Source organism: Oncorhynchus masou, chromosome 10, assembly GCF_036934945.1.
Source record: "Oncorhynchus masou masou isolate Uvic2021 chromosome 10, UVic_Omas_1.1, whole genome shotgun sequence".
Taxonomy (NCBI): domain Eukaryota; kingdom Metazoa; phylum Chordata; class Actinopteri; order Salmoniformes; family Salmonidae; genus Oncorhynchus; species Oncorhynchus masou.
In genome coordinates this window covers 3,569,426-3,583,530 of record NC_088221.1, presented here as the reverse complement: position 1 = coordinate 3,583,530, position 14,105 = coordinate 3,569,426, and the positions used below count along the sequence as shown (strand labels likewise).

General features: G+C 42.4%; 1 protein-coding gene across 1 annotated transcript in view; it reads left to right on the top strand.

Annotated features, from left to right (window-relative positions):
• Nucleotides 1-14,105, top strand: part of nalcn (sodium leak channel, non-selective) — a 271,182-nt gene that overhangs the window by 144,876 nt on the left and 112,201 nt on the right. The window contains exons 16-17 of the mRNA XM_064975662.1: nt 2,397-2,534; nt 7,179-7,253. Of these exons, the coding sequence (XP_064831734.1) occupies nt 2,397-2,534; nt 7,179-7,253 (213 nt within the window). The remainder of the gene's footprint in view (nt 1-2,396; nt 2,535-7,178; nt 7,254-14,105) is intronic.

Below are 14,105 nucleotides of genomic sequence, written 5' to 3'. Positions count from 1 at the left end.
ACACACACACACACTAGTGATGCACACAATAATTCATAACCCACATTCCCCGCGGTTATATCTGTAAGGCGGGCAGGTTTAGGGACATTAAATATTTTGTGGATGAATGGCGGGTGGGTGGGTGTGTAGTGTAAGCATAAGCTTTAGGGCATGCCAAATACACAGCAATTGCCAAATGCTTTTTGGAACGTGTATCCACTCAGGAAAAATGGACAGTGCCGGAGTTTAATTGAATAAGAGAAAAACTGCTAAATGGAGAGTTGAAAATAAGTAGAGGGGGGGGGGGCAGAACAGTAGTCTAATGTTTGGGAAAGATTTGGTGAAAGGGATGATACGCCACATGACTGAAGGTATGTGGAAACCTGCTCGTCGAACATCTAAATCCAAATTGACTACTTCCACTAGATGTTGGAACATTGCCGCAGGGACTTGCTTCCATTCAGCCAAGAGCATTCGTGAGGTTGGGGCACTGATGTTGGGCGATTAGGCCTGGATCACAGTTGTCATTCCAATTCATGGATGGGGTTGAGGTCAGGGCTCTTAGCAGGGCAGTCAAGTTCTTCCACATCGATCTTGACAAACCATTTCTGTTGGACCTCGCTTTGTTCACATTGTCATGCTGAAACAGGAAAGGGCCTACCCCAAACTGTTGCCACAAAGTTGGATGCACAGAATCCTCTAGCATGTCACTGTATGCTGTAGCGTTAACATTTCCCTTCACTGGAACTAAGGGGCTTAGCCCGAACCATGAAAAACAGCCCCAGAACATTTTTCCTCATCCACAAAACTTTAAAGTTGGCACTATGCGTTGGGGCAGGTAGTGTTCTCTTGGCATCCAACAAACTCAGATTTGTCCGTCGGATTGCCAGATGGTGAAGGGTGATTCATCATGCCAGAGAACGTGTTTCCACTGCTACAGAGTCCAATGATGTTGCGAGCTTCACACCACTCTAGCCAACGCTTGGCGCAATTGCGCAGGGTGATCTTAGGCTTCTGTGCGTCTGCTCGGCAATGAAGCTCCCGACAAACAGTTGTTGTGCTGACGTTTCTTCCAGAGGCAGTTTGGAACTCGGTAGTGAGTGTTGCAACAAAGGACAGTTTTTTCACGCTTCTTTTGCTCGGCGGTCATGTTCTGTGTGCTTATGTGGCCTACCGCTTCACGGCTGAGCCGTTGTTTCTCCTAGACGTGTCCACTTCACAATAACAGCACTTGCAGTTGACCGGGGAAGCTCTAGCAGGGCATTGACGAACTGGCTAGATGGAAAAGTGGCATCCTATGACAGTGCCATATTGAAAGTCACTGAGGTCTTCAGTAAGGCCATTCTTCTGCCAATGTTTGTCTATGGCGATTGCATGACTGTGCTCGATTTTATATATCTGTCAGCAACGGGTGTGGCTGAAATAGCCGAATTCATTAAGTTGAAGTGATGTCCACATATTTTTGTATATATAGTTTAGCATCAGCTCTGTTATGAGTGATGTTTGTGAGGCTCTATAAAAATTTGACAGTCACAAAACAGGGACTTCAAAATTCTATGCCAAGGGAGCTGTAGGCCTACTGTTCAGATGAGTTAAATGGAACTGAAATCTGGACACTGACTGTAGGTCTATAACCTCTCACATACCCTAATATATAATATTAACTCCTGCAGAACTACGCAGCATCTTGAGAATAAATGCGTGGTTAGGGACCGTCTGCAAAGGTGCTTTCTTTATCAGCATCATAAAACTGTCATCTGGACATTTTGCACGGAAAACATTTTGGAGTTAGCCTATGCATTTTCCCAAAATGTATTTTCTTTGTGAGAGAAGCATATATGAAAGGGAAAACAAACTTAACCGAAGCATTCATTTTGTTGAAGCATTCATTTTGTTGAAGCATTCATTCTAGGGCAACAAGTAATGGCAGAAGAGAAGCTGCATGTATAAGTTGTCTAACAAATTGCCTACCAAAATGTCAGAAATTATAACCAGAAACATAGGATTATCTAAAGGCCTGTCAAGAAATTGCTCTTCCATCGCTTACTGTACAGCGCATTTTCTATATTTGAGGGGTAGGGTCGGGTGCGGGACTCGCATTTTCACTTCATCACATGCAGTCGGGCGCATCCCTAACACACACACCCAGCTTAGTGATTCATGCTCCAGCTACTCTCCATCTGCCATGGCTCATTCCATAGCAGAAGTGTGTGTGACATGTCCATGTATCTGTCTGTCCCTGTTACAGAAACATGTTAAAAATGTCAATTATCTTTCTCATCTCCGCCTCTTTTTCAGGCCTCGATGTCCGGAGGCAATCTCTCGCTCTCTGTCACTCTTTTTCTCCTACTGTTATCCATTGTATTATACTGTAGGGTGATGGACTGTAATGGAATATCCCTCCATCCCTCCCGCAGGCATTCATGTCTATGTTCCAGATCTTAACCCAGGAGGGTTGGGTGGATGTGATGGACCAAACTCTTGTGGCTGTTGGTCAAATGTGGGCTCCTGTAGTGGCGATCTACTTCATCCTCTACCATCTGTTTGCTACTCTGGTAAGGGCTCTGTCTGCACAGTGTGTAGATCCTAATATATTCCATTAGGCAGACACTTTTATTCAGTAAGCTACAGTCAGTGCATACCATAGAATGGATCGATCTAATTGTGCATCTGATCACTGTGGGAATTACACCCACAACCTATTGACCATTTTGAATTTGTATTGTCCTCAGGGCAGCATTGTAAATGAGACCCTGGTCTAAGGGTTGTTACCTGACGAAGGCTATTGTAATGTTTCACAGTATTTGTGGGTGGAGGAAGGAAAGATGGAAGCACAAGAGGAGAATACCATTCTGCTGGCTTGCTTTCTTTTAATTAGTCTCTCCACAGCATCAAAGGATAAGTCTGACCTTATTCAATGTATTGATAAGGCCTCTTGTCTCTACACAACCGTATAACCTCGTAGTGGAATATTCTATCATGCCTTTGCTACCGTGGATTAAAAGATTTCTACACTTGCGCACAATCTCATGGTGTAATATAGTATGTCAAGAGACGTTGTTTGAATATGTAAATAAACATTGATTTGACAAAGGAGTAGACCATCCACAACAGCCATTTACATATCTTTTTTTTTAATGTGTATTCACATTTATTTTGAAGTGTATATTTTAAATATTAGCTTAGTGTTTGAATCAGATGCATTTTTATTGAGCTACATTTCCAAATCCAATCAAAAGTAATAATGGCCAAAGGCTATGAGACACAAGGACAGATTGCATGTGTACTAAATTTTTATTCAGTCAATATGACGACAAATAATGTTAATACATTTAGGAACCACATGCAATGAAATGGTGCTCGCCCACAATGACTACATGTAAAGTTCTGGGAGATTGGTTGATGTCAGTTGAGTCCCAATCCTCATCATACCCTGTCTTTTCTGATTGGTTCCCTGAGACTGAGAACTTCCTGGGCAAAGAGCTGATTCCTGTGTCCTCTTCCGGGCGACCCTTGTCACACTGTCCTCATCTGAGCTGGTAAAAATACAATAAGTTTAATTTTAAAGTCAACCAAGGACACTGTAGCCTACATAAGAAAAAAAAATGTAAGCACAAACCAAACATGAAATACTAGATTAAAAACAGAGCCAAATATGGAATACCTCTTCGGTTTCATCCAGAATATGCAACTACTGGGATCAAGCTTCCTCATCCACTTACAGGGGACCCATATTGGCATGATAGGGACAAGGAAACTGTCCTCTGATTCTCTCTTCCTCTTGGAGGACACTCCCTCTGACTGAAAGCCTCCTGGGCAACCAGAAGTGAATGATTCTGTGACTCTTTTGAGACGCTTGGGCTCAGAGGTGTCCTTCTCTGATCTCCCTCTTGAAGGGTGAGCTCTCTGCCTGGGTGCTGTCTGCTTGAGTCCCTGCTGTGGCTGAATCCATGCTCCTGAACCAGCTGACCCATGTTGGCACCACCACTTCCTCTGGTGAGCTTGAGGCTGGAGTTCTGGTGGTTCTCGCCCACCATGGCCTCAATGACCTCCAGGAGCGTGGTCACTGCGTTTTACCTTAGCCTGGGTATCATTCCTGGTCACTGCACAGCATTGGCCAGATGGACCAGAAGGGGATGGCTGGGAGGGTGTGGGCTCAATGAAGAGGGTAAGGCCCACCTCTCTGGACTCTTCCGATTGGTCTTTGGACTCAGGCACACATTTGCAGTCTAAGTCAAGAGTTAGTATGGCTCATCCTTATCCGACTGAAAGTCTGAGTTGGACTTGTAGCCAAAGTCATGGCATTTTAGATATCCAGAATACTTTAAGGTGTCTCAAAACAACATGTCTTCTCAGGTTTGGTTGTTTGAGGAGAATCTCAAATGTGTCTCTATAATGTTGCAAATATAGAACATATTGATGTTTCCATAGAATTAGGAATTAGAATCTCTATGCTGATTTCCTTGTGATGCAGTTGGTCCATTCAGGCTGTCATATCAGTGGTAAGGGAGAAATGGAGAGTCACCTTGTTGAAGAGGGAATGCAACACCCTGCTACAACTCAACTCTCCGTGAAGTGAAAGAAATATGGACTGCAGGTGCGAGGAAGGATGACAAAAGGCAGAGAATTTACCGTTTACTAGGAATTTATTCCTTCACATGGTAATATGGGGAAAAGTGGCTGGACGGAACCAAAGCAAAGAAAGTAAATGTCAAAGCCCCCCTCTCCTACCTTACCTGCCTACCCACTACTTACCTAATTTAGCACCACCTGGTGCCCTAACCAAAATACAGGGGGTGGTCCGCCCAGGTCTTACCTAGTGTGCCTAGACAGTGAACATACTACGGGTATATGAATGCCCGCGGGCCTCTTGCCTAAGCACTCTCTAGGTGCCTTCCCCCCTGGGAACAAATGAAACAGAATATTAAACAATCCATGTCACCACAAAACTGAGAAAAAAAACTTAACTTAGGCCATTAAAGAAGCTCTGACAAAGCAACAAACACAGAACATACCAAAGCTGCTACCAACAACAGCTAACATATTACATACCAACGACCAACATGCTATAGCCGTCAACCTCCTCTCTCAGCAATGATCTATATCATAATCAATCTCTCCCCTGAACAACAGAACACTGGCTTTTATAGCTTCAGAAGGCATTGGACATTGGAGACAGCTGCGTCCTGACGAGGGGGTGGGGCCAGGTCTCCAATTAATCGTGGAGTCGACCAATCAGCTGCTGGGGAATTTCAGGAAGCCATCTCCTGAAACACACTCAAATACACAAACTACAACACAGAAACTGGGGAACGTAACACCTTGATCAAGTTCAAGTTCCAATAAAAAAAAAATCCTGTGAGGGGACATCTTGTGTTCATTCAACCAAAAACAGGACATTTTAAAACATTTACAAAACAGAACTTCAAATAGCACCACTCACACCGGTACCAATAATACAGATTTTTTTCAATCAACATCCCCCTCTATTTTAAATATGCATTGTGATATTCTTCTCCGAAGAATAAAAAAGACATGGGTTCAAATCCTTGAACAGAGCTTTCAAATACATTTGCTGGCGCTGTGAGTTTGATTGCATTGAATTTATCGTTGTTTGGAGTGCCAGATGGGCGGGGCTTGCAGTTTTCAGACTTTTCTATTGGTTAATTTAGCTAGGCAAGCTCAAACAGGCACAAATAACATATTTGATAAGATTTTTCAAGGGTTTGAATCTCAGGTCTGGAATAAGGTGTTAGAGATCTCCTTCCCTGGCATTGTGAGATCATCCTGTAAACAGTACATCCTTCAAGGACTTGGATGATGATTCTGCACATTGTAACAAAAATATTGAGCTCGAGGAGTATCATTGATAGAATTTGTCATATCCAAAATAGCGTCCATAAAGCTTGCCCCTGCATTCAATTTCCACCTAGACATTTAGTATTTGGTAGCGGCTACTCTTCCTGATGTCTAAACAGTAGACAACACAACAAAGAATATACATAAATACACATGCATAGCACTACATGCACATAACAATTTAGCTGTTCAGCAGACGCTGCCATCGAGAGACCCACAGTTTGTGCCGTATCCCAACCAAGTATCACATGCATAATACAATACATGATACAATGTAAAATGCAATACAAAACAAAACACATAAAAATGTCTCTTTACATTTCAAAATGATAACATTCATGAAGATTGATATGCGTTTGAAGAGTGGAATGTTAGTTTGGCTTATGTGTGGAATGTTGATACATTTTACCCTCATAGACAAAAAGGTAGTAATATATAATATAGGCAATTTAGGAGATGCTTTTATCCAAACCAACTTAGTCATGCGTGCATAACTTTTTGTATGGAATCAAACACCATCACCCATGGTCAACCATGTTCTACCAAATGAGCCACAAAGCAAAATGCTTGTGAGCAGTATAACTCTTTCTGTAGTAGTAGCATGAGCAACTATTTAATGAGACCTTGTCTGTGGATGATTGACATAAAATACAATATGAGATGTTGAGATATGATTCCAATTAAAACTGCCTTATTGGTTAAGGGCTTGTAAGGAAGCATTTCACTGTAATGTCTACACCTCTTATATTCGGTATGTGACAAATACAATTTAATTTGAGTTGAAATAATGTAACTATGTCCAAACAAATTGCCTCTCCCAATGGCATTTATATAATCAGTCAGTCAATCTGTTTTCAGATCAGAAAATGTTAACTCCAATTGTCAATTATGGCTGCAGTTTTGACTTCATCAAACCATGAAAGCACCTACAGTGCATTTCAATAAATAGACACTGAGATGTGTCATACGGGTGGACAAAATGATCCACAACCACCCAGTATGACTCCAATCAGCAGCTGCGTTGATTGCAGACCTGGGTTCATAGGATTTACATTTTTGGGACTGTTCCATTGGTTTCATTTAGCTAGGTAAGCTTAATCAGGTGCAACTAAAGTATGCTAAACCAAAACAAAATACTGTTTGAACCCAGATGTGGTTGATTGTGACACTCTGCTTTTGACTGCTAATCAGAGTTGAAGGACTTGAGCGTTGACATTTGAACATTAGGCCTGTGATAGTGGAAGATATGAGATAACAAACTACGGACCGCTTCGGGGGTGGTTCAGACACAGCCAGACACAGAGGATGTTTCTCATAAATCCCTTGTGGTTGTGTTGCAGATTCTGCTCAGTCTTTTCGTGGCTGTCATCCTTGATAATCTAGAGTTGGATGAAGACTTGAAGAAACTCAAACAAGTAAGTTCTGGGTTTCCTTTTAGGTTATTGACATGTTGTTCAGACTTTTCCCCGTGTCATTATATCTAATTGAATCTGGTATTACAATAATAGTTCACCCCAATGTGTATCAAACATTTTCATGCCTTAAGAAGAAGTGATACTGGATTCTAGAGTCAAGCTGAATCTATACAGTTGCCAGACAGAATCCATGCAGAGTATTTCCAATTAATTTAGTATTGACACCTGCACATTCCTAATATTGTGAATCAATGGTGCTCAAGCCTTGATCCTTGAATCCTTAGTATCCATCCGGAAACTAAAGCTGGTCTACAGTCCTCCCACTCTCAACATTCCCTACATATGGATCGCCTTTGACTTTATGAACATTGGAATGGCCCCTGTGTGGTTTAAGCTCCAGTAACCACTGTTGGTCAACATAAGTGTTGGTTCTATTAATTGTTGACCCACACACAAGTTCCATTAATCTGGACTGACCACAGCACTGTACATAACCAGACCTTCTGGACACGGGCCAAAACAGAAGAGCAACAGACACGATTATTATTATATTTCGTTTTTACTTAACCTTTGCCGTTGTGATTTCCTGTGTGTCTCCTGTGTTTAGTATCACATGACATCACCACTAGTCGAGCGTGAACATATGACAATGATGTGTATACACCATTCAGTGTGTGCTCACTTTTTTTAACACTACATAATTGTCATTCTCACATTTGAGAGGAGTTCCCTTCTAGCTAAAATATCAATATGTCACATGGTACATCACATGGTCATTGTTTCATTACTTTGATTGTTGTTGCATGGTAGTAACTACCATCATGTCAGGCTTCCACAGTGACGTATAACATCTATGGTGGAATATACTGAGATGGAATAGCCTCAGATTTTGTCACAATATGTGGGCGTACTTACGAACTGATCTCTCATTTCTCACTAACTGATCTAACTGATCTCTAACTGATCTCTCATTTGTCCACCTTTGTGTGGCTGTTGTGTTCCATCATGGCTCATTGTACAATTAGCGTGAAAAAGCAGTGCTGGTGACACACACACACGCTGACAAACACACACAAACAGGGGGACAGGGGCACTCATCAGAGCTTGGTTGGTGAACTTTAACAAGGTGTCTCCTGCATCATCTGCAAATGCAGCGCTCCACCACACGAGTATTCACGGAAATGACTTTTCAATGTGGTTAGATTTAGCGTCGAGCATTAGTGAGGTTGGGCACTGATGTTGGGCGATTAGGCCTGGCTTGCAGTCGGCATTCCAATTCATCCCAAGATGTTCGATGGGGTTGAGGTAAGGGATCCGTTACAGCCAGTAAATTTCTTCCCACACCGATCTCGACAAACCATTTCTATATGGACCCTGCTCTGTGCACAGGTGCATTGTCATGATGAAACAGGAAAGGTCCTTCCCCAAACTGTTACCATAACGTTGGAAGCACAGAATCCTCTAGATTGTCATTGTACGCTGTAGCGTTAAGGTTTCCCTTCACTGGAACTAAGGGCCTAGCCCGAACCATGAAAAACAGCTGCAGCCATTATTCCTCCTCCTCCGCCAAAGCCAGATTTGTCTGTCGAACTGCCAAGCGTGACTCATCACTCCAGACAACGCGTTTCCACTGCTCCAGAGTCCAATGGCGGCGAGCTTTACACCACTCCAGCCGACGCTTGCCATTGCGCGTGGGGATCTTAGGCTTGTGTGCAGTTGCTCGGCCATGGAAACCCATTTCATGAAGGTCCTGACGAACAGTTATTGTACTGACGTTGCTTCCAGTGTTGCAACCCAGGACAGACGTGCTACGTGCTATGCACTCGCCATTCACGTTCTGTAAGCTTGTGTGGCCTACCACTTCGTGGCTGACCCATTCTTGCTCCTAGACGATTCCACTTCACAATAATAGCACTTACTGTTGACCGGGGCAGCTCTTGCAGGGCAGATTTGATGGTGCTACGTTGAAAGTGACTGAGCTCTTCAGTAAGGCCATTCTACTGCCAATGTTTGTCTATTGAGATTGCATAGCTGTGTGCTCGATTTTATACACCTGTCAGCAACGGATGTGACTTAAATAGCCGAATCCACACATTAGAAGGTGTGTTCTCATACTTTTGTGTATACCGTGCATTTGGAACGTACTTCCCCTTTTCCACATATTGTTACGTTACAGCCTTATTCTAAAAGGGATTAAATAAATTGTTTCCCTTATCAAACTACACACAAAACTCCATAATGACAAAGCGAAAACAGGTTGTAATGTATTAAAAGCAAAAAACTGAAATACCTTATTTACTTAAGTATTCACACCCTTTGCTATGAGACTCAAAATTGAGCTCCGGTGCATCCTATTTCCATTGATCATCCATGAGATTCTTCTACAACTTGGAGTCCACCTGTGGTAAATTTAATTGATTGGATATTATTTGGAAAGGCACACACCTGTCTATATAAGGTTTCACAGTTAACAAAGCATGTCAGAACAAAAACCAAGCCATGGTGTCGAAGGAATTGTCCATAGTTCTCAGCGACAGCATTGAAGGTCCCCAAGAAAACATTGGGCTCCATCATTCTTAAATGGAAGAAGTTTAGAACCACAATGACTCTTCTTAGAGCTGGCCACCTAGCCAAACTGAGTAATTGGGGAAGAAGGGCCTTGGTCAGGGAGGTGACCAAGAACCCAATGGTCACTCTGACAGTGCTCCAGAGTTCCTCTGTGGAGATGGGAGAACCTTCCAGAAGGACAACCATCTTTTCAGCACTCCACCAATCAGGCCTTTATGGTAGAGTGGCCATAAATTAAAAGGCACACTTGGTGCCTTTTGGAGAAACAAGATTATCTGGTCTGATGAAACCAATATTGACCTTTTTTGCCTGAATGCCAAGTGTCACGTCTTGAGGAAACCTGGCACCATCCCTACGGTGATGCATGGTGGAGGCAGCATCATGCTGTGGGGAAGTGGTCTACCTGAAGGGACTGGTCAGGATCGAGGCAAAGATGAACGGAGCAAAGTACAGAGAGATCCTTGATGAAAACATTCTCCAGAGCACTCAGGACCACAGACTGGGGTGAAGGTTGCTCTTCCAACAGGACAACAACCCTCAGCACACAGCCAAGACAACGCAGGAGTGGCTTCGGGATACGACTCTGAATGTCCTTGAGTGGCCCAGCCAGAGCCCAGACTTGAACCCGATCGAACATCTCTGGAGAGACCTGAAAATAGCAGTACAGCGACGCTCCCAATCTAACCTTACAAAGAGAGAGGATCTGCAGAGAAGAATGGGAGAAACTCCCCTAATAGAGCTGTGCAAAGCTTGTAGCGTCAAACCCAAGAAGACTCAAGGCTGTAATCGCTGTCAAGGTGCTTCAACAAAGTACTGAGTAAAGGGTCTGAATACTTATATAAATGTTGCTGTTTTTAATTTTTAATTAATGCACAAACATTTTTTTAAACTGTTTTTGCTCTGTCATTATGCGGTATTATGTGTAGACTGATGAGGGATAAAAAAAAAATCAATTTTAGAATAAGGCTGTACCTTAACAAAATGTGGAAAAAGTCAAGGTGTCTGAATACTTTTCGAATGCACTGTATAGTGTATTTGTGCATCTAACTTTCACACTCATCATTATTTACGATTCATTCATGATTATCCGTAATCATTGTATCATCCACATTAATGTAAAACTGTTTCGAAACATGTACACACAGAAGTGAATTTGTCCCCCAAAATGGAAAGACTATTAACAAAATGTGCTGTAATTTCTAAACATTTCACTTGATATGGATAAATACCCTCACATTAAAGCTGACAGTCTGTACTTTACACTCATCGTCATATTATTTCAAATCCAATGTGCTGGAGTAAAGAGCCAAAATATCAAATAATTTGTTACTGTCCTAATACTTTTGTTGCTCACTCTATATTTCACTGTTCATTTTATGTGTATGTGTATGGTGGAGAGCAGCATTTGTATGGGTGAATGTGAGGTAATGTGTGTTCTTTTCCACTGTGATGCTACCACATCTCAACCAGAAATGTTTCGGATAGACTTTTGGGTATTTCCTTAAACCAATGTCAATCAAATGATCAATCGATCGATCAAACCAATCAATCGAACAAACTATGATTCAAGTGTATATTCTTTTTGTTAGAACTGAAAACTTTTTTTTACTGAAAAGCCAGTCAAAACTGACAAGCCATATATCAATGATACTCTCCTGGGGAACCTTGACACACAAAGCTCATGCATGCATGATCTTCCCTGGGACATTGTTAATCCTTTCCTTTTCACAGTCTGCCGCGCCCGTAGACAATTGCCATGCTCAAATTAATTGGAAATAATGGAAAAACAAATTGAAGGTGAATAATCTATTCAAAATGTGTATTCATGCAAATCTTTGAACTCAGTATAGGTATTAGAGTTTTTGGATTCAAACTGCCTCTGCAGATATTGGAAAGTGGAGGCAATCACAGGCAGCTTTTGATCTAAGCCGAAGGTCGAAACATTGATGGAATGATGTTCACAGTTCACGTTGTTCATAATGTCATAGGCGTTGCCCTGTGTGTGTGTGTGTGTGTGTGTGTGTGTGTGTGTGTGTGTGTGTGTGTGTGTGTGTGTGTGTGTGTGTGTTTCTCAGAAATGTTAACAGCAAAAACATTCAAACGTGATTGTATTTCAATTCCATCTATAAAAGCTGTGTGTGTACAGTTGGTTGTGTGAGTGTGGAAATGTATAATTTGTTCATGTGGTACAGAGTTCATGTTAACAACGGTAGATTGAGAACATTATTACATTGACATTTCCATCCAAGAGCCTTGATATATTGCTCAGTAAGGACTCATGTATAGGAGTCTCTCTTTGAAATATGCCAACCTGTCCTGAGCTATCTCTTTTATTTATTTATTTATTTCAACTTTATTTAACCAGGTAGGCAAGTTGAGAACAAGTTCTCATTTACAATTGCGACCTGGCCAAGATAAAGCAAAGCAGTTCGACACATACAACGACACAGAGTTACACATGGAGTAAAACAAACATACAGTCAATAATACAGTATAAACAAGTCTATATACGATGTGAGCAAATGAGGTGAGAGAAGGGAGGTAAAGGCAAAAAAAGGCCATGGTGGCAAAAGTAAATACAATATAGCAAGTAAAACACTGGAATGGTAGATTTGCAATGGAAGAATGTGCTAATTAGAAATAAAAATAATGGGGTGCAAAGGAGCAAAATAAATAAATAAATTAAATACAGTAGGGAAAGAGGTAGTTGTTTGGGCTAAAATATAGGTGGGCTATGTACAAGTGCAGTAATCTGTGAGCTGCTCTGACAGTTGGTGCTTAAAGCTAGTGAGGGAGATAAGTGTTTCCAGTTTCAGTGCTTTTTGTAGTTCGTTCCAGTCATTGGCAGCAGAGAACTGGAAGGAGAGGCGGCCAAAGAAATAATTGGTTTTGGGGGTGACTAGAGAGATATACCTGCTGGAGCGTGTGCTACAGGTGGGAGATGCTATGGTGACCAGCGAGCTGAGATAAGGGGGGACTTTACCTAGCAGGGTCTTGTAGATGACATGGAGCCAGTGGGTTTGGCGACGAGTATGAAGCGAGGGCCAGCCAACGTGAGCGTACAGGTCGCAATGGTGGGTAGTATATGGGGCTTTGGTGACAAAATGGATTGCACTGTGATAGACTGCATCCAATTTGTTGAGTAGGGTATTGGAGGCTATTTTGTAAATGACATCGCCAAAGTCGAGGATTGGTAGGATGGTCAGTTTTAGAAGGTTATGTTTGGCAGCAGGAGTGAAGGATGCTTTGTTGCGAAATAGGAAGCCAATTCTAGATTTAACTTTGGATTGGAGATATTTGATATGGGTCTGGAAGGAGGGTTTACAGTCTTACCAGACACCTAAGTATTTGTAGTTGTCCACGTATTCTAAGTCAGAGCCGTCCAGAGTAGTGATGTTGGACAGGCGGGCAGGTGCGGGTAGCGATCGGTTGAAGAGCATGCATTTAGTTTTACTTGTATTTAAGAGCAATTGGAGGCCACGGAAGGAGAGTTGTATGGCATTGAAGCTTGCCTGGAGGGTTGTTAACACAGTGTCCAAAGAAGAGCCAGAAGTATACAGAATGGTGTCGTCTGCGTAGAGGTGGATCAGAGACTCACCAGCAGCAAGAGCGACCTCATTGATGTATACAGAGAAGAGAGTCGGTCCAAAATTTAACCCTGTGGCACACCCATAGAGACTGCCAGAGGTCCAGACAGCAGACCCTCCGATTTGACACACTGAACTCTATCAGAAAAGTAGTTGGTGAACCAGGTGAGGCAATCATTTGATAAACCAAGGCTGTCGAGTCTGCCGATGAGGATGTGGTGATTGACAGAGTCGAAAGCCTTGGCCAGATCAATGAACACGGCTGCACAGTAATGTTTCTTATCGATGACGGTTAAGATATCGTTTAGGACCTTGAGCGTGGCTGAGGTGCACCCATGACCAGCTCTGAAACCAGATTGCATAGCAGAGAAGGTATGGTGAGATACGAAATGGTCGGTAATCTGTTTGTTGACTTGGCTTTGCTAAGACCTTAGAAAGGCATGGTAGGATAGATATAGGTCTGTAGCAGTTTGGGTCAAGAGTGCCCCCCCCCTTTGAAGAGGGGGATGACCGCAGCTGCTTTCCAATCTTTGGGGATCTCAGACGACACGAAAGAGAGGTTGAACAGGCTAGTAATAGGGGTGGCAACAATTTCGGCAGATAATTTTAGAAAGAAAGGGTCCAGATTGTCTAGCCCGGCTGATTTGTAGGGGTCCAGATTTTGCAGCTCTTTCAGAACATCAGCTGAACGGATTTG